General features: G+C 45.0%; 1 protein-coding gene across 4 annotated transcripts in view; it reads right to left on the bottom strand.

Moving 5' to 3' along the window:
- LOC112265093 (probable helicase with zinc finger domain) overlaps window positions 1-23,498 on the bottom strand; it is a 76,414-nt gene that overhangs the window by 52,566 nt on the left and 350 nt on the right. For 2 of the 4 annotated variants that reach the window (XM_042302255.1, XM_042302264.1), the window contains exons 2-14: window positions 21,900-21,928; window positions 17,960-18,199; window positions 17,274-17,310; window positions 13,986-14,110; window positions 12,901-12,957; window positions 12,666-12,714; window positions 12,300-12,375; window positions 11,719-11,917; window positions 11,116-11,223; window positions 10,211-10,517; window positions 8,896-9,163; window positions 5,407-5,743; window positions 2,971-3,101 (exon numbers count right to left, since the gene is read on the bottom strand). In XM_042302255.1, coding sequence (XP_042158189.1) covers window positions 2,971-3,101; window positions 5,407-5,743; window positions 8,896-9,163; window positions 10,211-10,517; window positions 11,116-11,223; window positions 11,719-11,917; window positions 12,300-12,375; window positions 12,666-12,714; window positions 12,901-12,957; window positions 13,986-14,110; window positions 17,274-17,310; window positions 17,960-18,181 — 1,916 coding nt within the window. In that variant the 5' untranslated portion in view covers window positions 18,182-18,199; window positions 21,900-21,928. The remainder of the gene's footprint in view (window positions 1-2,970; window positions 3,102-5,406; window positions 5,744-8,895; window positions 9,164-10,210; window positions 10,518-11,115; window positions 11,224-11,718; window positions 11,918-12,299; window positions 12,376-12,665; window positions 12,715-12,900; window positions 12,958-13,985; window positions 14,111-17,273; window positions 17,311-17,959; window positions 18,200-21,899; window positions 21,929-23,498) is intronic. The other 2 variants (XM_042302263.1, XM_042302256.1) reach the window with 2 other exon arrangements.

Raw genomic sequence — 23,498 nt, 5'->3', positions numbered from 1 at the left:
GTGTGTGTGTGTGTGTGTGTGTACCTGTTGGGGCTCCAGGGATTGTGTGTGTGTGTGTGTGTGTACCTGTTGTGTGTGTGTGTGTGTGTGTGTGTGTGTACCTGTTGGGGCTCCAGGGAGGTGTGTGTGTACCTGTGTGTGTGTGTGTGTACCTGTTGGGGCTCCAGGGTGTGTGTACCTGTGGTGTCCACCTGTTGGGGCTCCAGGGTGTACCTGTTGGGGTCCAGGGTGTGTGTGTGTGTGTGTACCTGTTGGGGCTCCAGGGATTGTGTGTGTGTGTGTGTGTACCTGTTGGGGCTGTGTGTGTGTGTGTGTGTGTACCTGTTGGGGCTCCAGGGATTGTGTGTGTGTGTGTGTGTACCTGTGTGTGTGTGTGTGTGTGTGTGTGTGTACCTGTTGGGGCTCCAGGGATTGTGTGTGTGTGTGTGTGTGTACCTGTTGGGGCTCCAGGGATGTGTGTGTGTGTGTGTGTGTGTGTGTACCTGTTGGGGCTCCAGGGATTGTGTGTGTGTGTACCTGTTGGGGCTCCAGGGTGTGTGTGTGTGTGTGTACCTGTTGGGGCTCCAGGGATGTGTGTGTGTGTGTGTGTGTGTGTGTGTTGGGCTCCAGGGATTGTGTGTGTGTGTGTGTGTGTGTGTGTACCTGTTGGGGCTCCAGGATTGTGTGTGTGTGTGTGTGTGTGTGTGTGTGCTCCAGGGATTGTGTGTGTACCTGTGGGCTGTGTGTGTGTGTGTGTGTGTGTACCTGTTGGGGCTCCAGGGATTGTGTGTGTGTGTTGACCTGTTGGGGCTCCAGGGATTGTGTGTGTGTACCTGTTGGGGCTCCAGGGATTGTGTGTGTGTGTGTGTGTACCTGTTGGGGCTCCAGGGGGATGTGTGTGTGTGTGTGTGTACCTGTACCTGTGTGTGTGTGTACCTGTTGGGGCTCCAGGGATGTGTGTGTGTGTGTGTACCTGTTGTGGGTCCAGGGATTGTGTGTGTGTGTACCTGTTGGGGCTCCAGGGATTGTGTGTGTGTGTGTGTGTGTGTGTGTGTGTGTACCTGTGTGTACCTGGGCTCCAGGATTGTTGGGGCTGTGTGTGTGTGTGTGTGTACCTGTTGGGGCTCCAGGGATTGTGTGTGTGTGTGTGTGTACCTGTTGGGGCTCCAGGGATTGTGTGTGTGTGTGTGTGTGTGTACCTGTTGGGGCTCCAGGGATTGTGTGTGTGTGTGTGTGTGTGTGTGTACCTGTTGGGGCTCCAGGGATTGTGTGTGTGTGTGTACCTGTTGGGGCTCCAGGGATTGTGTGTGTGTGTGTGTGTGTGTGTGTGTGTGGCTCCTGTGTGTGTACCTGGCTCCAGGGATTGTGTGTGTGTGTGTGTGTGTACCTGTGTGTGTGTGTGTGTGTGTGTGTGTGTACCTGTTGGGGCTCCAGGGATTGTGTGTGTGTGTGGGGTACCTGTTGGGGCTGGGGCTCCAGGGATTGTGTGTGTGTGTGTGTGTGTGTGTGTGTGTGTGTGTGTGTGTACCTGTTGGGGCTCCAGGGATTGTGTGTGTGTGTGTGTGTGTGTGTGTGTGTGTACCTGTTGGGGCTCCAGGGACCTGTGTGTGTGTGTGTGTGTGTGTGTGTGTGTGTGTGTGTGTGTGTGTGTACCTGTTGGGCTCCAGGGATTGTGTGTGTGTGTGTGTGTGTACCTGTTGGGCTCCAGGGATTGTGTGTGTGTGTGTGTGTGTACCTGTTGGGGCTCCAGGGATTGTGTGTGTGTGTGTGTGTACCTGTTGGGGCTCCAGGGTGTGTGTGTGTGTGTGTGTGTACCTGTTGTACCTGGGCTCCAGGGATGTGTGTGTGTGTGTACCTGTTGGGGCTCCAGGGATGTGTGTGTGTGTGTGTGTGTGTGTGTGTGTACCTGTTGGGGCTCCAGGGTGTTGTTGTGTGTGTGTGTGTGTGTGTGTGTACCTGTTGGGCTCCAGGGATTGTGTGTGTGTGTGTGTGTGTGTGTGTGTGTACCTGTTGGGGCTCCAGGGATTGTGTGTGTGTGTGTGTACCTGTTGGGGCTCAGGGATTGTGTGTGTGTGTGTACCTGTGTGTGTGTGTGTGGGACCTGTTGGGGTGTGTGTGTGTGTGTACCTGTTGGGGCTCCAGGGATTGTGTGTGTGTGTGTGTGTACCTGTTGGGGCTCCAGGGATGTGTGTGTGTGTGTGTACCTGTTGGGGCTCCAGGGATTGTGTGTGTGTGCGTGCGCACCTGTTGGGGCTCCAGGGATGTGTGTGTGTGTGTACCTGTTGGGGCTCCAGGGATTGTGTGTGTGTGTACCTGTTGGGGTCCAGGGTGTGTGTGTGTGTGTGTACCTGTTGGGGCTCCAGGGATTGTGTGTGTGTGTGTGTACCTGTTGGGGCTCCAGGGATTGTGTGTGTGTGTGTGTACCTGTTGGGGCTCCAGGGATTGTGTGTGTGTGTGTGTGTGTGTGTGTGTGTGTGTGTGTGTGTGTGTACCTGTTGGGGCTCCAGGGATTGTGTGTGTGTGCGCGCACCTGGTGGGGCTCCAGGGATTGTGTGTGCGCACGTACCTGTTGGGGCTCCAGGGATTGTGTGTGTGTGCGCACGTACCTGTTGGGGCTCCAGGGATTGTGTGTGGATACCTGTTGTGTGTGTGTGTGTGTGTGTGTGTGTGTGTGTGTGTGTGTGTGTGTGTAAGGCTCCAGGGATTGTGTGTGTGCGCGCGCACCTGTTGGGGCTCCAAGGATTGTGTGTGTGCGCGCGTACCTGTTGGGGCTCCAAGGATTGTGTGTGTGCGCGCACGTACCTGTTGGGGCTCCAAGGATTGTGTGTGCGCGCGCGTACCTGTTGGGGCTCCAAGGATTTGTGTGTGCGCGCGTACCTGTTGGGGCTCCAAGGATTGTGTGTGCGCGCACGTACCTGTTGGGGCTCCAAGGATTGTGTGTGCGCGTACCTGTTGGGGCTCCAGGAAATGTGTGTGCGCGTACATGCATACCTGTTGGGGCTCCAGGGAATGGTGGGGGTAAGGCTGGTGTCTGGGAACAGGATGCCGTTGTCTTTGATGCGGTCCAGAGCATAGTGCATCTCACACAGGGGCAGGCGGTTCAACTGAAACTGCAGCTCCACCTGGGGCAGAGGGGAACACAGGAGTGGGTCCTCATGGACAGTGTGGCCACGGCCAGAAGACAGAAGTGGTCTTGGTTTGTCGTTGTCAGGTCAGAAGCAGTCAGTGTGGTCACTTATTTAGGTCACTCAATCCAAGTGTTGAGACTAAATAAAGAGCCATTTTAGAGGATGCTCAGCTGGAAACAATTGGCTCTAAACAACTGCACAACTGACATATTACTCAATGATCTATCAACACAATGCTAAAATGGTTGTTACGAATTGAAACTGTTGATCTCCCTCACTCCTTTTCATTGACAAGCAGCCATTTATAAAGGTCCTATGAAATCTGTCTTATGTTTCACAGCCCCCCCCCCCTCTTCAGGTTCACTCTTTTTTAAATAGAAAAACAACTCAATTGGATGTTTGAAGTCCACAATAATACTCAAACCATATCAGGAAACCACTTTTGAGTCCTGGAAAAACGTTGAGAAATGTAGATTTGTGTACTTATTACCCTTTAAATTTCAGTGTGCACCTAGGAAGAAGCTGTTGCTTAGATATATTTTTGTAGCGCACGTGACGGTAGAGTTTGCAAAAGAAATAGCCACTGGATATAATTTTGTTAGGTAAGCATAGGGTACTTTGTGTAGTTAACATTTAATTGAGAAGGTTTTTGGGAAAGGCTTTCCCATCTACCTGAATACTTTTCATTAGCATCATCGCTAACGGCTACATACCGAATCATTAATGCATTCTGTTCATGTCTTATGATAAACTTGTGCACTTCTGTGATTCCGTGTCCTCCCACCGCATTGCGGATTTAATACGGCCCTAGTGTAGTTACCCTTTAATTCCCTTGCGCACCTAGAAAGAGGCTGGGGATGTTTTTGTAGAGCACACGTGATGGTAGAATTTGCCAAACACATACCTACTGGATTAATGCAAATAATCATGATATTCTTCCAGGTAAGCATAGGCTGCTTTGTGCTTAACTGAGAAGGTTTTGGGGAAAGCCTTTCCGTCGACCAATATATTTTTCATTAGCGTCGTCGCTAACAGCTACACAAAGTTCAACAATTGTTTTGATTGTTGAATTCAGTTATATTGTCTAGGTTCCGTGATTCCGTCCCTACATTTGTTCTTTATCTGCGGTCAGTCTGCTTGGCAATCAAGGGTCTTCGTTGATAACTAGGGAAGGCTAGGTGGCACGTTCTCCCCCTGACAAACTGCTGTTTCATTTCATAATAGCGTGGGTTTCCACAGGGTGGCTAGATAGCTAGCTTTAATTCCCCCATCGCCACAGGCCCTGTCCTAATCACTTAGCCAGACATGAGCTGCTAACAGGTACAGTAGCCAGCAGTAAAGTGTGGAGAACGAGGGATAAAAGGACACCGAAAGAAAAAGATTTATGATTAAAAATATATATTTTTAAACATTGAGGAGAGAGAGAGACATTCTAAATGGCAAGATGATAAGGACAAAGAGCAAAGAGATAGAAAGGCAACCAAACGGCTCGCTCCAAAACACGACGGACAGATTATTTTCCCAGCAACAGGCTTGTTTGGATAATTGCTCATGCCCGGGTCTCGCTTTCCCCCCACCAACCCATCATTCACACCGGAGAGAAAGATCAGCCTTCAGCCGCCACTGGGCAAAGTAATCTGGATCTCTCACCGCGCTGGCAGAGTGCAATTTTCCCTGGAGAGCCAGCCTTGCTGTTGACGGCGCTAACCTTTGTGAAGTGGTAATCGATACGGGGACCTTTCACCCTGAGAGTTTGCTTTCGCTAAAGCATCAGACATTGGCGAGGTGGAGAGGTGAGGCTTTCATTAATGATTTCTCAACTCTCAAAATGGCAGAGGACACAATGGAATGGGAGATTGAAAGGATGGGGTGGTGGGCCTTTAAGAGGTTTAAACCATTCACCCGACTCAGAGAATAATTTCTATGCCATCTCCTCTGTCCGTGGTGACATGGGACATGAACAAGCTTTTCGAGTATGACTCCATGTCAAGGGAGAAGTCCTTGTGACTCAAAAGCATAGACCTCACCCATGTGATTGTGTGTTGTATTGAACTAAAAGGTAACAAACATCCTCCATATTGCAACAAGGCTAGAATGGCACTGACTCCATACTGGACTTTGGATCCGTTCAACCAATAACCTACCCACAAAAATAAATAGACAAACACCTATTGTGGCAGCTGCCATTTTATAAATCTAAGTTGAAAAATAAAATATATTCTAACCAATCAACTCTTCTGTAGCAACTTGTTGCTATGTCAATCACACAGTGTTATACAACAATTTCTTTTGTCCGTACCTGCAGTTCCCTATCAGGTATCAAGCCCAGCTCCTCGCAGCAGTCCTTGCATATCCGCAGGAAGATGTAGTCCTTGGTCTTCTCCTCGATGCAGGCCTCGTAGACCCGCTCCTTGACCCCCGGGGGCTGGCTGCACCACTCCTGGCGGGCCAGGGGCAGCAGCAAGACAGAGTTCACCTTGGTCATGACAAGGCGGCCCGCCAGCGTGTCCTCCGACAGCGTCTCCGTCAGCTTGAAGCGGGCGAAGAGCTGCCCGTTCTGGGCGTACTTGGCGCCACCCGAGATGCCCGTCAGCATGAAACTGGTGACCAGCTGGAGGTTGACTTTGATGTTGAACCTGGTGGGAGAGGATAGTTAGCGTCATTAGTCAGAAATGAGGTTAGGAATGGGAGCATTAGCATGGTTAGAAAAGGATAAATGTGACTGATGAAAGGGGAGAGTAGGCCTAAGCGAAGTAAGCCAGAAATGGACATTAGCATTGTTATCCAGTGCTGAGGCGACTTTGATGTTGGAACTTGGGAGGGGAGAGGGTGGGACGGTAGCAAAGATAGATAGCAATGAAATGGGACTGGAGTTGCCGTGTCAAAAATATGCACCATGTTTAACTGGAATAAGGTGGAATCAATGTAACTGCTTCACTTCTAGAAATTTGACCATTTCACATTATTTAAATGTAAACAGCAGTTGTTGTGATCCGAAGAGGGCCTAACTTTGCCATGTGGTTTACAGGACAAACTTTTTGCCCAGAGGCATTCACATAGACAGCTGTTAGTGGTAGAAACATGTTTGTGTTGGGTAGAAGGATCTTCTGTTTGGCATGAAAATCTACCAATTCATCACTTTCGATTTTAGCAGAGTGGCACGGACTTGGACCATATGTTTCAGCTTCAGGTGTCCCTTAGGTAAGCTCGGGCCCTTAGAGAGCATTACAGATTGATCGTTGAATAATCATTGGTTTGAGGAGAAAGAGGACACGAGTTGGGCCATGTAGTCATGGGTGGTTCATGGAGAGCCAAAATGACTCTCTCAGAGATCAATATCTCTTGTCGAGACAGCAATACCGGGAGAGTATTTGACAGGGACATTATATCTATAATATAGTCTATAGCATAATATTATTGTGTATTATCAATTACAGTTCATAAAGTATTCAGACCCCTTAACTTTTTCCACTTTGTTATTCTAAAATGTTTTTTATATTCCCCCCCCCCCACATCAATCTACACACAACACCCAATAACAGAGAAAACAGGTTTAGACAAAAAACAAACTTTAAAAAAAACAACCTTATTTACATAAGTATTCAGACCCTTTATGGGGCTTGGAAGTTGAGCTCAGGTGGATCCTGTTTCCATTGATCACCCTTGAGATGTTTCTACAACTTGGAGTCCAACATGTGGTAAATTCAATTGATTGGACATGATTTTGAAAGGCAAACACATCAATCTACATATAATGTCCTGCATGTCTGAGCAAAAACCAAGCCATGAGGTCGAAGGAATTGTCCGTAAAACTTCAAGACAGGATTGTGGCGAGGCACAGATCTGGAGAAGGGTACCAAAACAATTCTGCGGCATTGAAGGTCCAAGAACACAGAGGCCTCCATCATTCTTAAATGGAATAAGTTTGGAACCACCAAGACTCTTCCTAGAGCTGTCTGACTGGCCAATCAGGGGAGAAGGCCTTAATCAGGAGGTGACCAAGAACCCAATCATCATTCTCCAGAGTTCCTCTGTGGAGATGGGAGAACCTTCCAGAAGGACAACCAGCACTCCACCAATCAAGCCTTTATGGTAGAGTGGCCAGGTGGAAGCCTCTCCTCAGTAAAACACACATGACAGCCCGCTGGCGTTTACCAAAAAGGCACCTAGAGGACTCCCAGACCATGAGAAAACAAGATTCTCTGGTATGATGAAACCAAGATTCAACTATTTGGCCTGAATGCCAGCGTCACATCTGAAGGAAACCTGGCACCATCCCTACAGTGAAGCATGGTGGCAGCATCATGCCACGGGGATGTTTTTCAGCAGCAGGGATTTGGGAGACTAGTCGGGATTGAGGGAAAGATGAACAGAGCAAAGTACAGAGAGAACCTGCTCCAGAGCGCTCAGGACCTCAGACTGGGGTGAAAGTTCACCTTCCAACTGGACAATGTCTTAAGCACACAGCCAAGACAACACAGGAGTGGCTCCGAGACAAGTCTCTGAACGCCCTTGAGTGACCCAGCCAGAGCCTGGACTTGGAAGCCGACCAAACATCTCTGGAGAGACCTGAAAATAGCTGTGCTCCCCATCCAACCTGACAGAGCTTGAGAGGATCTGCAGAGAAGAATGGAAGAAACTTCCCAAATACAGGTGTGTCAAGCATGTCACGTCATATGAAGGAAGACTTGAGGCTGTAATTTATGCCAAAGGCGCTTCAACAAAGTACTGAGTAAAGGGTCTGAATACTTTTGTAAAATGTGATATCAGTTTTATTTTTTCTAAATGTGCAAAAAATGTCAACATGTGTTAAGGGATAGTGTGTGTAGATTGAGGGGGGGAAACAATTCAATCAATTTTAGAATAAGGCTGTAACGTAAGAAAATGTGGAAAAAAAATCAAGAAATTCACAGGTCCTAGATCAGATTATTCTGATGAACACCCCACGAAGCCACACTTCCCAGACACAGATTAAGCCCGGTCCTGGACATAAAAGCCCTTTAAACTAGACAATCTCCATAGAACATGCTTCTTGTCCACGACTCAGCTTAATCTGTTTCCCAGGAAACCGTCCCTCAATGTTAAATTGGAAGATTAAAAGGAACCTATCATTCCACAGCCCTAGGCAAATGACAATAACAGTGATGAGGGGGAACAGTGACGAGTGGGGGAGGGCAACCCTGGTTACTTCAACTCGGGTGACTAAGCGAAGGCTTGGGGGCCTTTTATTTGGTCTTAATCGGGGTTGGACTGCTGTGATAACCTGGTCTCCTTCTCACCTTCCACTGAGGAGAGCAGCAGGTGCTGAATTACAGGGGGGTTTTGGGGAGGCGCCTCAGTTTATACACAAGAAATTACTTCTATTCTAAAACAAATTTCCTGCTCTGGGGATGCCGAGGAGATATGCATTATTAAAAAGGGCTTTAGCTGTGTGCCTGGCCACGTGTGCAGTGCACACACACACAACCCCTTTCACTGTGGAAGACCGACTCTGACACCTTGTGGTGGGCCAGTCTCCACTCAATCCAGACTGTCGCTCTGTCTACACTAAAATGTCTATTTGCAGGTATCAAGAGGTGTGGTGTGACTGACTAAACCTCCAACCCTTCTGAGAAAACAGACTCAAAAATCAGTACACACTCCTTACAATTAAAAGACAATCATTTTCAGCAATGGAAGTGCTATTTAAAAAGTTTATTTTTAGCAATACAACCCATTGTCAGTGCTTGAAGGTTTTCAGAATAGAACCGATTGGAAACAGACTACAACAACAGAGGCTCTCACTCACTTGCTGACTTCTTTGTACTGGGCGATCTCCTCGATGTAGAGCAGGTCGTGCAGGCGGGCCTGGTAGTTGTCCCGGGTCAGGGTCTTGTCCAGCACCGACTGGGTGAAGAGCTGGTCGGCCGACAGGGGGATCTGGTAGCGGGCCAGCAGGCTGCGGTCCAGGTCCACCGTCTCGTTGGGGCTGAACTCCACGATGGTCTTGCAGGACGGGTCCCAGCGCTTGGCCGTCATCAGGAGCTGCTGCCTGGCTTGCATTAGGTGCTCCAGGTCTGGAGAGGGGAGGGTTTATTGTGAAAACCACACCTTCCAACATTAATATTGACACTTGATCATGAGGGTTATCAGGAAATATTGGCCTGCACTTGAGTGGTTCTGATTGAGTGGTTCTAAGACCAGGGTTATGCGTTTGATTCCCGCATGGGCCATATATACATTTTACTCTAAGTCACAGGGGATTTTGGGTAAGGCTAGACAGAATCTGCAGGTTTCTTACACAGAGATCTATGTAATCCTGATATTGTTATTCCAATCCTATAGAACCTTATCAATAGCTGTCATGCATTTGTCTGTAAACATAATAATGTCTCACAGTGTTACGAATGTTTTGATTCATACAAGTATTACTTTATTTCAAATCCTCTTCCAGTTCAGGAAGAGTAGCTTAGGAAAATTCTGCCCACGCAGATTCCACCTGGCCCAAATCATGGGAAATATTGGCCTGCTACTAAAGCTATGAGGACTGGCCAGTAACCAGATTTTTTTTTACATAACCAAAGGATAAGAAGAACATTGGACATTGCATTTGCACTTCTGAAATAGTTGAGTAAAATAAGTCTAAATTCTGTAGTGTCATACCTAAGAAGACTCAAGACTGTAATTGCTGCCAAAGGTGCTTCAACAAAGTACTGGAGTAAAGGGTCTGAATACTTTAAAAAAAGTTTTTGCTGTCATTATGGGGTATTGTGTGTAGACTGAGGGGGGGGTGTTTAAGCAATTTTAGAACAAGGCTGTAACGTAACAAACTGGAAAAAGTCAAGGGGTTTGAATACTTTCAGAAGGCACTGTACATGGCTGCCATATCCCACAGGTTGGTGCTACACATTGTGGTGGATAAGGTGAGTTCAGTTACCTCCTATTACATTGCTAAGAACTTTGAGGCCTTATAAGAAATGTCATAAATGCAACCCATTATCAATATAACCCAACTTCTCTTTTAAAGTCATTTTAGTTTTATTTTCTATTAGATGTTAGAAACTTGGACTACTGAGGGAGGGAGGGGGTGGGAGGTTCTGAGGTTGTATGTCATAACTGAAAACCTTCTATGGAGGCGGCGTCCACCATGATGCGCTGCATCAGCACGGGCTCCGAGCCAAAGTCGAAGACGATGGTCTGGCGGAAGGTGCCGAAGATCTCGGTGCTGAAGCCCACCACCACCGTGTAGACGCAGTGGTCCATGCCGTTGTTGGCCGCCAGCGCCTCCTCACCCGCCGTCCACTCCTGGCAGCCCTCGGCCGCCGCCTGCAGCCGCTGGGCGCCGGCATCGCCAACCGACACGCCCGTGATGGAGAAGTGGGGTCGGTGGGCGTCGTAAAGCAGGGCGATGCGGTACAGCTTCCTCACAGGCTAGGGGGGGAGGGGGAAGAAAGTGTGAGTGGGCAATCAAATAAAAGGCAGATCATTTCCGTCTCATGTGGGTGCTCTTCGGAAGCATAGTCAGTCAGTTAGTCGAAGAGTATATCAATGGATATATGAAAACGTTGGCCTGTGAGAGGGAATGTTCAGACGCACAAGTACATGGTCTCCTGTTGTGGTGCTGGGAATAAAATTTAAAAAAAATACTACTTCAGTCAATGATACAAACTACTCCCACACACGACCTCGGCACAATTATTCTGTGATATGAGAAAGTCTTGATAAAGGTCGACATGACCAGACCGCCGGCAAAATCAACATGTAGAGCCTGCGTGTGGGAGCAGTCTTTATCAAAGCTGCTTATATTGATATGGCCGTGTACGGCCTACGGATAACAGCCAGACAATTTCAAATCAAAATCTACTTGTGAGGTGCTTTTGGAAATATATATTTTTGATTTGAACCCATTGGATGAATCCCAAACAGCACTCTATTCCCTAGTGCACTACATAGGGAATAGTGTGCCAAGTATAAGGAATAGGGTGGTATTTGGGGGTGCTGACATTGAGTGAGACAGAGCCCCTGTTACCTTGCAGAACAAGGAGAAGGTCCAGGAGTGAGCTGATTTCTTGGTGGTGACCGTTACGGAGAGGTTGGAGCTGTGTTCCACGTTGACGCCATCCAAATAGTCACTCAGCTACAGCAGGAACAGAACACAAGATCATCCATGCCAAGTTAAGGAGAGTATTAACAAAATAAAAGTCAGGCTAAAATGAGGACATAACAGCTTAATAGAATGTACATTTAAAAATGGGCAGTGTATTTGAGATAAGTAGACAGATGAAAGTGTCAACGAGTCTAAAAAACAATATATGCTGAAAGTACAGCACTGCATCTACCACCTGTATCAGCCTCGGGGGCTCTGTTCCAAAACAAGCATCTTTACTTCCTCCCTTCTTTGAAGGACTAATCCCTGATCTGACCACCTGTCAATGTGTGTTAGATCAGTGATTACTTCAAGGGAGGAAGGAAGGAAGCGCTTGTTTTAATGTATTTGAACAAGACCCAAAATGACCAGCTTCTCGGCTTATCGTCCACTAGTTAAATCAGTGATTACTTCCAGTAAGGGGGGTGTATTTTAATAATATTCTAACAGGGCCATAGATAAGTGACTAGACTAGGGTTAACTCACCACTTTCTCAGGGGAGAGAGAGTTCATCCACTTCTCGATGAGCGCCTCCATGTAGTTCTCGGTGAAGTGCTTGCTCTCCTGCTGCTGCTTGAGGCGGATGAGGCGCGAGGCGTAGCGCTTCTGCCACTCCATCAGCTCCTCCCGGGAGTGGGCCGACGTGCACTGGGCACCGTAGCGACACAGGCCCTGCTCCAGGAACCTGGAGGACAACAGGATATTCAACCAGGTGGCGTCAACTTGTTACATGGTTTTCATTTCTAATAGTGTCTGAGAAACCAACCCAAGGGCCTGAAGCCAAAGGGCCTCACCCTCTGAAGCAACACTGAAAACCTGTGTCAGTTGCTTAGCTAGGTAACAGTGTTAATGTTTAGTTGCATGTAAAGCAAACCCATGTTCGCAGCATGGACATAATACTGGTACAGTAACAATGGCTTTAAATGAAGGCCACTCAATGTACAAATGTGACTAAGTGATTGCATACAACATGCCAATTACTTGTTAAACTAGTCTTGTAATATATTATGTGAACTATGGTCTTATGCCACTGTTAACACGTAGTCAGCAACGCACAATAGCATTACCTTTTACACAGCGTGTACTCCTCACTGCTGGTGACTCCTCTAGGCGGGGGGCGGAACTGCCATCCATCCCGTACTTCTGACCACAAAGACATCGTTGCATCAACAAAACATCCCACCCACAGTACATAACCACCTACATATGGACTGAGTGTCAAGCTTTTGAGACTTGAGTCAAAGTGAAGATGAAATCCAACTTTAAAAGGCTTCGTCTTTCAATATTCCGCAACCAGGCGTTAAGAGTTTTCCTTTTTGAAGCAAATCGGAGCATTAAGCCTGACTGTGTGTTGAGCACAAGTTGTTAAGTCCAAACATTTACATAAATAAATGCATCCAAATCATTTTTTCGAGTGAGGATGACTTGCTCACCTTCCTCGTTGTCGTCTGTATATTCTGTGGCCATCTCGCTACGAATGGCCTGAGGGTGGAGAGAAAGTATTGTATTCATAAGACAATAACATTTCATTGTCTATTCAAACAATTAGTTGACCTCCTAGGGACTGCAACAGGTGAATCATCTGCAGTGTCATTCACTTTTAAATATAATCAATACTCATAGCCCAAAGTCCAACATAAGGCCAGACCACCTCACACAAACACTTACTTCAATTTCTGAGAGAAGCATTTTTAATCTAGTTAAGTCCTTTGTGACGATGCCATTCTGAGGAAGAGAAGGTACAGGAAATACATTACAACACATACAATATCGGCAAGCATATCCAAAAGGGTTTTTAGACTATATCAAGAGACTTGGCACAGTCACTGGTCAATTCAAAATATTCTTCCATAAATAAATTCTCTGAATAACACATTTGTTTATCCCAAAACCAAATTTACAGGCGGGCTAAAAAGGGTAAATAAAAGTGCCGCTTCTGATTCTTATACCTTCTGCAGTAGCATGGTTGTTTCTCCCTGGTTCCAGCCAACTTGAGAACAATAAACTGATTTCATATCTATGCTTTTTTGTTGCCAGATAAGACACCAGTGTTCAGGCTTTGCGTTTCACAGTTGAATGTTATCTGTTGTTGAGAGTTGAATTAACAGACAGTCTCCTCGTGTGATAGGAAAACTTGTTTCCTGACACCAGAATGCTGTCCATTCATTCAACTACACTTATGTCAAATCACACTGCCAAAATAAAATCATAAAATTGAAACAGTCAGTTAATCTGAAAAGTAATTCATATTTTAGCAATAAAAACAAAGTTAAGTCAATTGAGATTTAACACTAATATTTGGCTATTTTCTGGCATTTGCCCTCATGCAAAGACGCTGGAGACTAACATGGCAACAAACCCTTAAAAGCATATCGATTCAATAGTCAACATGAACAACTCTGTGCTGAGAGAACTTGTTTCATAAAGAAAACCCAGAGGACATTTCCTGGAAAAGTCAAATAAACTAAAATGTTCCAGCTGCTCCCAGAGCTAAATGGCTCTGTTGTCTCCATAGATCAGTCATAGGAGGGAGGAGGAAAAAGGAGGTGAAGGGAGAAGAGGAAAGGCAAAGAGGAGGAAAAGGAGAAAGGCAGAAGGAGAAAGAGGGGGATGTGAAAAAGGAGAAAAGGGAGTGGGGAAAAATAAGAGGGGGAAATAGGAGGAGGTGATGAACTAGGAGGATAGAGGATAAAAAGATGAAGGTGTTGGAGAGGCAGAGTTAACAGTGGAGTAAGGCCGGGAGCCAGTCTTACCAGAGGCTCCCCAAACAGGGACTTGGAGAGGAGGCCGGCCACTTCGTGCAGGCTGCCGTCCAACAGCATGCAGCGCAGGCTGGCCTGAAATGACCCGTCTCCCTTGGCCAGCTCCTCAGCCAGAACTGCAATAAACACACACAGGATGACGGGGAACGTAACTGTGCATGATTGCACCGCACTACATTGCATGGAACGTTTGCTCACTCCCATCACGTCAAACTACATTATCTCCACCCATGTCACATGACATGGGCATAACTGCTGAACTGAAGCAGGCAAGGTGTGGTAAAGTCCTCCTACACAGGGCTATGACCACCAATGTTATTCTAACCGCTTGTCTTGACATGGGTACAGCAAGCAGGCATGGCATGGCATGGAGAAGTCCCACTCATAGACACTCTTACCGACAGTTGTGCCTGCTTTGCGTGATGTATTGTTGTCTCTACCTTCTTGCCCTTTGTGCTGTTGTCTGTGCCCAATAAAGTTTGTACCATGTTTTGTGCTGCTACCATGTTGTCATGTTGTGTTGCTACCATGCTGTGTTGTCATGTGTTGCTGCCTTGCCATGTTGTCGTAGTAGGTCTCTCTTTATGTAGTGTTGTCTCTTGTCGTGATGTGTGTTTTGTCCTTTATTTAAATTTGATTTATTTTTAATCCCAGCACCCGCAGGAAGCCTTTTGGTAGGCCGTCATTGTAAATAAGAATTTGTTCTTAGCTGACTTGCCTAGTTAAATAAAAGGTTAAATTTAAAATAAAAAAAACACGGCTATGAATGCAAATGTTATGCTAACCGCTTGTCTTGTAAATTCTCTAACTTGAGCCTGAACCTTAGCGCTGACATTTACCCAAAACGTTGACACGTTTCTAACCGTAACATTTGTTAAGCATATCATTGTGTCTGGAATGATTTTAATAGCAATGAAACTATCTGAGATGACACTAATTGCCAATAAAAACAGAACGTAAGGTCAGTTGAGTGGGACTGTTATACTTATAGACATGAATAGAAGGCATCTTTGCAGCAATGGCTCCGAGCAAATGACATTCAGGGCTACATCCATTTTAAATAGTGTTGTTGTTGTTGATAGTTACAGTTGAATCCGGAAGTTTACATACACTTAGGTTGGAGTCATTAAAACTCGTTTTTCAACCACTCTACAAATGTCTTGTTAAACTATAGTTTTGGCAAGTCGGTTAGGACATTACTCTGTGCATGACAAGTAATTTTTCCAACAATTGTTTACAGACAGATTATTTCACTTATAATTCACTGTATCACAATTCCAGTGGGTCACAAGTTTGCATACACTAAGTTGACTGTGCCTTTAAATAGCTTGGGAAATTCCAGAAAATGATGTCATGTCTTTAGAAGCTTCTGATAGGCTAATTGACATCATTTGAGTCAATTGGAGGTGTACCTGTGGATGTATTTCAAGGCCTACCTTCAAACTCAGTGCCTCTTTGCTTGGTATCATGGGAAAATCAAAAGAAAACAGCCAAAACCTCAGAAAAAAAATTGTAGACCTCCACAAGTCTGGTTCATCCTTGGGAGCAATTCCCAAACACCTGAAGGTACCATGTTCATCTGTTCAAACAATAATATGCAAGTATAAACCCCATGGGACCATGCAGCCGTCATACCGCTCAGGAAGGAGACGCGTTCTGTCTCCTAGAGATGAACGTACTTTTGTGCGAAAAGTGCAAATCAATCCCAGAACAACAGCAAAGGACCTTGTGAAGATGCTGGAGGAAACAGGTACAAAAGTATCTACATCCACAGTAAAACGAGTCCTATATAGACATAACCTGAAATGCCACTCAGCAAGGAAGAAGCCACTGCTCCAAAACCGACATAAAAGCCAGACTACAGTTTGCAACTGCACATGGGGACAAAGATCGTACTTTTTAGAGAAATGTTCTCTGGTCTGATTAAACAAAAATTGAACTGTTTGACCGTAATGACCATTGTTATGTTTGGAGGAAAAAGGGGGTTGCTTGCAAGCCGAAGAACACCATCCCAACCGTGAAGCACGCGGGTGGCAGCGTCATGTTGGGTGGGTGCTTTGCTGCAGGAGGGACTGGTGCACTTCAAAATAGATGGCATCATGAGGCAGGAAAATTATGTGGACATATTGAAGCAACATCTCAAGACATCAGTCAGGAAGTTAAAGCTTGATCGTAAATGGGTGTTCCAAATGGACAATGACTCCAAGCATACTTCCAAAGGTGTGGCAAAATGGCTTGAGGACAACAAAGTCAAGGTATTGGAGTGGCCATCAAAGCCCCGACCTCAATTCCATAGAAAATTTGTGGGCAGAACTGAAAAAGCGGGTGCGAGCAAGGAGGCCTCCAAACCTGACTCAGTTACACCAGCTCTGTCAGGAGGAATGGGCCAAAATCCACCCAACTTACTGTGGGAAGCTTGTGGAAGGCTACCTGAAACGTTTGACCCAAGTTAAACAATTGAAAGGCAATGCTACCAAATGCTAATTGAGTGCATGTAAACGTCTGACCCACTGGGAATGTGATATAAGAAATAAAAGCTGAAATAAATAATTATCTACTATTATTCTGACATTTCACATTCTTAAAATAAAGTGGGTATCTTAAATGACCTAAGAGAGGGAATTTTTTACCAGGATTTAAATGTCAGGAATTGTGAAAAACTGAGTTCAAATGTATTTGGCTAAGGTGTATGTAAACATCCGACTTCAACTGTACATATTGGGCTATTATTTGACGATATATCCTATTATTTTAACAATATTTCAAGACAAAATTTTGTACCTGCACCAAAACTCTAGGATTTTTTTTTTTCATTGCTTATCTTTTTTATTTATTAAAAAAAATAAAAAAAATAGGGAGACAATTTGTTTTTAGCACTTTTATTTCCTTAACGGATCAAAATGTGTTTTCTCATGCTCTCTCTTCAGCTGACAAAGGCTTAGCAATATGTTTGGAACATCGAAACGCAATAAAATCATTGTATTCAAATCACAATACAGAGAATCAAAATACATAACTGCACCCAAGTATTGTGATAACATCGTCTCATTAGGTTCCTGGCAATTCCCAGCCCGGATTTTAAAGTAGTCAATGTCATCTTCTTCTATGAGTTTTAAAATGGTGAAAGCCCGCCATGGCATAGCCCATGCAAAAACAGGCTTTATGGCAAGTGCATCCTCTATCCAACTCTATAGTTGGTATATGACTGTGTAACCCGGGAGATGGGACTTCAATACAATGGGTCACGTTCTCACTATGATAAGTACTCTACCAACTCACCATGTTTGCAGTCTTCATCTGCTTGATCATAGTTTTTCTGGAGGTAGAAAGAAAACAAGTAAACAGACAAAGTCAAAGCAGCAGAATGACTGTCCTCATAAAGGAGGGTTTAATATGACAGAAGTCCTGACTGAGTCTTAGATAAGTGCCCAGAATGGATATCTTTGCTACTCAGAGCAGAGTCACTCGCAATATAATTATAGTACTTAAGTAGTCTCTATAATCGTGAGGCTTAAGTAGTGGGGTATAATTTTAGTGCTAGAAGGAGATAACAGCACAGTGCAGTTTGCGGCAGAGAAATGAAAGGAGGCGGGACCTTGGTCGTTTTATCTGGTTCTCTGAAAACAAATCGAAGTCAAGATGGGCTTATGACATTTGACTTGAAGACACTTATCAAATTCAAACATGTTGGTTAAGTCATAATGTGAAGGAATATGACCAAAGAGTACTTCTTACTGGCTCGTCTTGCCTTACTTAGATGACTGCTTGTGCAAAACAGGCCACAATTTAGTTTTCCTTGTGAGAGAGAACTGGTGTGAGTGCATTTGTATCAGTTAACTTGTGTGTGATGCGTGCACAAGTGCCATTTTTGTGTGGGTAGAGGTCAGGGGACAATATGCCCACTGAGGGAGTGGGTACGGGTGTGGGCCGAAAGGTGTGCCTCCCGGGTCAGTCTCATGCCTCACCAGCTGTAGCAGGGCAGCTATCCTGTAGAGCAGGGCGCGGCTGCGGAGGGGGGTAACCGTGTCGTTGGGGGCGTTGGATGCGGGGGGTCCAGGGCTGGGAGCGGCCGGGGGGCCGAGGGCCAGCAGCGCATCTGTGCAGTGGCTCACTGCCGCCTCGTACTCCCGCCTGGCTAACGATCCGCTGGCTTCTTCACATGACTTCTCCGCTCTCCTGTCTGCCATGACTCAGGGACAGAATGTCTGGAGAGAGAGGGAGGAGCGATAAAAATGGGGATTAAGTCGCACCTAGACACTAATCGTGGGTCAGTTTAGCATTTTCCCCACTAATGGTAATCGCTGATTCTAGATCTGTACCTAGTGAAAACTTCACCCCGGAGTGAGAGACAGGGGGAGATGGGAGGCAATGCTATTTCTGTGATGGGTACTTGGGGTAGTGGACTGGTAGGTCTATTTGTAGACACTTGCTTTGACGAGTTGAAATATCTTGGAATCCAACTATTGGTTCATAGACCTATATTCTCCTCACAGAGCTAAAAAATAAGTAGTCATGTGTGGCACTACAAACCTAAGTCAGTCCTACTGGCTCCTAAGCCGGGTGTACACTAGGCTGGGGCGGTATATCGTATTTGGAAATAGCCAAGTGGTGTTTTTTTCAATACCGTTAAAACTATTTCTTTGAAGTTTTTTTTTATTTATACATTTGAATATTTGTAGCTACTTTTTAAGTAAATACCTGCAGTCAACTTGTGGAATACGTTAGGAGATAAAGATCGCATTTTTAATTTAACCCGTCACAATTTTTCATTATGAAGCTTACCAGTAGTCCCCAGTCACATATTTGTCCCCAGTCACATAAACGTATTTGTTTACAAACACACAAAGAGACCAGAGCCTTGTAAGTCAATCTGTCGTGCAACATGCGCCAGGTGATCTAATTACAGTATGGAATTCACAACTAAATGTGAATTCCATACAACTAATATCTTATAACTATTAAGTTAACTGTGCTAAATGCTCTGCAGTTCTGCATTTGGTTTGCTAATTTAGTGGTTAGCTTCTTCCTAAATCATGCTTCTCTTGGTAACAGCAGAGAATCCCCTCCTGGATCAAAAGCCTTGACATCTAGTATTTGTTTTGTGCAGCAGACCAAGTAGAATTGTTATAGTTACTTGTATTTTACATGGACTTGTTTGTTATTGCTAACCTTTGGATTACAGAGGCTCAGTGGGGTTTGAAAATGTGTGTTCAGTGCCGGTATTACAGAATATCCTGGGATGGCACAAGATCGGTATAAAAGGTATGACAATCTTTAGCTGTCCCAGACAAGTTCGAGATCAGAGACAAAATCCCCATGTCGTTGGCTACTTGGGCCGTGCGCTGGTCACTGACGCTTGTTTAATGTGAGCAGGTCAGAGATGCAATCTGAGGGCTACCCATCATCCCAATATTTTCAAACACGTTTGACAAAATCTGCAACACTCTTGTAATGTGAGATGTGCAACACCAGGTAGCCCAGTGGTTAGAGAGTTTGGCCAGTAACTGAAAGGTTGCCAGATCAAATCCCCGGGCTGACAAGGTAAAAATCTGTCGTTCTGCCCCTGAACAAGGCAGTTAACCCACTGCTCCTAGGCTGTCATTGTAAATAAGAATGTTCTCAACTGACTTGCCTAGTTAAATAAAGGTTAAATTTAAAAAATGGTGAATAGCAATAGCCAATGAGAAGTTGCCAGAGAAGTAGCCAGTGAGATGATGTTGTTTGGAATCAACCAGAATGTGTAGACTCTCTAGCAGGGGCGATGACTACTAGTATGCATTTAAACTTGCCTTTAACCAAAGTGTCAAATCGTTACAGTTCTGAAGTTCACAATCAGTGATAATTAATTCAAAATGTTGGCTATATATAGTTCAACTCTTTTGGCAAGGGCGAATGTCTGACTGAAAACGTGAGGCTGCTTTGAGCCACAGTTTACAATCTAATCACATTGTTTTTCGCAAAACAGCGTGGTATCGAGAATCCTTACGACAAACTGAAGAATCGTGTACAGTGTGGCTCTTGTCTGTGCCACATGGTTTAGGGTGCGCACCACTACGTTGGCAAGACAAAAAGCTACAGTTAAGACTGTTGTTTAACGTGAGGCTTGGCGATGTTAGGATTTTGAAAGTGGCGGGTTTAGGGAACAACCAGCAATGCACAGGTGGTGTGCACTATTTACAATACCACAGCATTCTAGGCCATGTACTCATGTCATATAGTGGCAGCAATTTTGTAAGTGATTCAAAGTTTAGGGTTGTCAAATATAGTAGTCAAATATTTTAACTATCCCACAGCTAGCACACCTGATTCAAATAGTCAACTAATCATCAAGCGAACTGGTCCAGGGCTAAAACAAAATTGTGACCCGTCTTGGGGTCCATGAGGAAAGATTTGAAAACGAATTTACAATGACGGCCTACCCCAGCCAAACAGTAATGTGGACGAAGCTGGGCAAATTGTGCGCGGTTTATGGGACTCCCAATCACGGACGGTTGTGATACAGCCTAGAATATGGTCAGAGAAAAAGCACTATGTAGGGTTCCCTAAAGCAAGAACCACATCCTCTTTTGATGTCATCACAAATGTGATGAGAGGCCAAGCAGTATTTTCTCTGTGGCAGTAGGTCTATATATAGGCTTAGTTGTTGACCAAGGCATTTTAATACAGTTGACTCAATAATAAAAGCGCAAGTCATATCACAAGCTTGTTTTAGGCAGGTTTTTTTAAGTAACATATAGGCGCCAAAAAGGCCTCGCAGCCAACGCCACTGGAGTTATCCACTGGCGGCGTCGAGCCACAATTGAATGGTTAGCAAAGGACCCATCAAGGGCACTTAATCAATAGAAGAAATGTGTGTAGGTGCGACATTGGGTACTACTGTATGCTGTCTACAGGTGACACTGGAGTACTTCTACACCTAATAAGCCTAGGCTATAAGCACACAGGCAACAGGGGCATTGAGAGGTCTACACTTGCCGCGCAAAAATGTACCCTAAATCAATTCCAAAATAGCCTGCATGCTATGCTATCTACAGGTGACACTGGAGTATTTCTGAACCTAATAGGCCTATAGGCACAACTACAGGCAATAGGGCAGTCGAGTTCACTAGCGGACACTTGCGGCTGTTGTGGTGGTGTCTGTCCTCTGCAGAGAGTGTGGTGTCCTATAGCGTTATTCACAGCACAGAGCTATGCCTGGCCATGGCGCCCAAGGATTCAAGGGATACAGTGTCACTAACAGAAACACACGCTACCCTCCCGCAACAGAGTGAAATGACAAATAGCTGGAGGGGAGAAGGGGGCCACTAGCTGATGGGCAACAATCTGTTTTCATGCACGTTAGACAAAGCCAGAAATTGGGAGGAACATGGAGAGGCTTGAAATTAAACCTGACATGCAGTGTCTGGTGAACGGTCATCCCTCTTTGAGATAGCCTCTGCTTTGAACAAAAACAGAAAAGGCCTCCGGGCCCAAGGAGCAACTTATAACAAATGCACTATTTCTCCTTATCAGGGTTTGATATAGTTCTTCCATAGTGAAACAACACACTACGCCACAGCAGTTATATCTAAGGACAGTAGCCTACTACACACCACCTCTACTTTAGCAGACATGGGGCTAGTCTTTGTTAAATGACCATCATTGACTGAGTCAGCTCTCAGTGTAGAGTGTCCAATCAAAAATGCATATTTTGACCAATGGGTAAAACATTTTTTTAATTAAAATGGTCCAAACCTCCGGTCTCTATCATAATCCGATCAAATGTTGTTATTGGAGTTTTAACCCTTGTGTATCCTAGGGTGACTAAAAATCTATGGAGGCCAGAGGGGGACAAAAGTGGTAAAACAGAATTGCATCAGCTAGGCTGGATGCTGTGTGAGAATTAAGGCAAACTGACAGGCTCACCGTTGAACTCGTCATCTTTCTTCTTGAATCTGGAGGACATAAGACAAAAGAGGCAAGATCGATATCGAATTTGAGACATGTAGCATTCTCTGACTTTTTGGAAAGGTTATTGATATGTTAGAGAAAGACCAACTGAGCAATTCAGAACACGAAGAATCAGATTTGTCTTGGCAAAATGTATTTTATAACATAATGAAGCACGTTTTCACCCACTCTGGGCAAAGTGAATGAACACCCCACTCAGTGTCTTACGTAGAGTTTCCACAGAGTGAATCACATTTCAATTCCCTCACGATGACCAAGATGTGTATAAGCTAGGTTACTTAAGTAGGCTGTGTTTTAGTCATCCCATAGTGCCAGCCTAAACCAACACCAAGGCCACCCCCCAGAATGTGTGTGTAACAGTATCTTTTAAGGAATACCTCAGATAAGGCCAAGGTTCAGAGGCAGGTTACCAGAGCAATCAAAGCATGTTAGGAAATTCTACAACTACTGTAGTGGAAATATCCCTCACAGCACGTTGGAACACGTAATGCAAATAGAGTGTATGATGACCAAAATATGGGCCAACACTTTTGTTTGGCATCTTAAGTCGATTAGCTTTAACTTGTTTACTATTATGGATCAGTCAATATACAAGACATTGAGACAACCAAAGACATGACATGAGCATGCTATGGCCGTTTTAAAGAGCAAAATGACAACCATGTGGCTTGCAAGTAATGGCCAGAAGTGGTATGAATGATACTTTTACTGTAAAATGAAACGCCTCATTTCAAATAAACAAAGATGAATGAAGGGGCGACATTAATACAAGGTAAAATTAGTCTCATCAGCAGTAGTCTACTACCACCTTGGATATTTAGGCTGTGTTAGATAGCTAGTTACTACATCTATGGTTTAGCTGATGCTTACCTAACGGCAAGTTTGATCAAAACACATTGCCCTATTCGGCATGATCGCTCCAAAAAAGGGCACTCCTATAGACTAATACAAATATAAAACAGTCTATTTTGAGATTCCAGGTCAGTTAATAATAGATGCACCATGTCTGTTGGCAAGCCACTAACATTAGCTTGTTACTTGTTTTAGCTAATACCTATGATGGACAACACCGTAGAAGCACCGCTAGCTGTGGCTGACTCCGCGTTCGTTCGCATCATGTTTGGTGGGACCACGGTGAAATAGTCGTGCGGCGCGATCTAGCTAGTTGGCTCACATTAGCTTGTATCAAGGCATTCAACTTTCAGATTGCGACATATCGGTGTGCAACGACATGATTAAATATCGGAGTTATTTGAACCATGTAAATGTATTGCTTCTAACTTTAAAAACAAATGAGATTGGAAAAACATGTTGCTAGCTAGGAGGGCTAGCAATAATTGTGATAAGACTCAAGACTCACTGAGCGATGGTAGCCAATACCATTGCATTGGCACAACATTACGAGAATAAACATAAAAAAGTAACATATTATTATTGACGCTGAATTCATCATGAGTACATAGTGAGAAAAGGCAGTTTGCACGTCAGCCAAAATAGGGCCCATCGCTTTGGTTTTGGCACCAAGCTAGCTTGCTAACGCTAAATGTCTGGCTA

Source organism: Oncorhynchus tshawytscha, linkage group LG02 (assembly GCF_018296145.1).
Source record: "Oncorhynchus tshawytscha isolate Ot180627B linkage group LG02, Otsh_v2.0, whole genome shotgun sequence".
Taxonomy (NCBI): domain Eukaryota; kingdom Metazoa; phylum Chordata; class Actinopteri; order Salmoniformes; family Salmonidae; genus Oncorhynchus; species Oncorhynchus tshawytscha.
The sequence above is the reverse complement of the archived record's forward strand: the minus strand, read 5'-3'. Positions and strand labels throughout refer to the sequence as shown.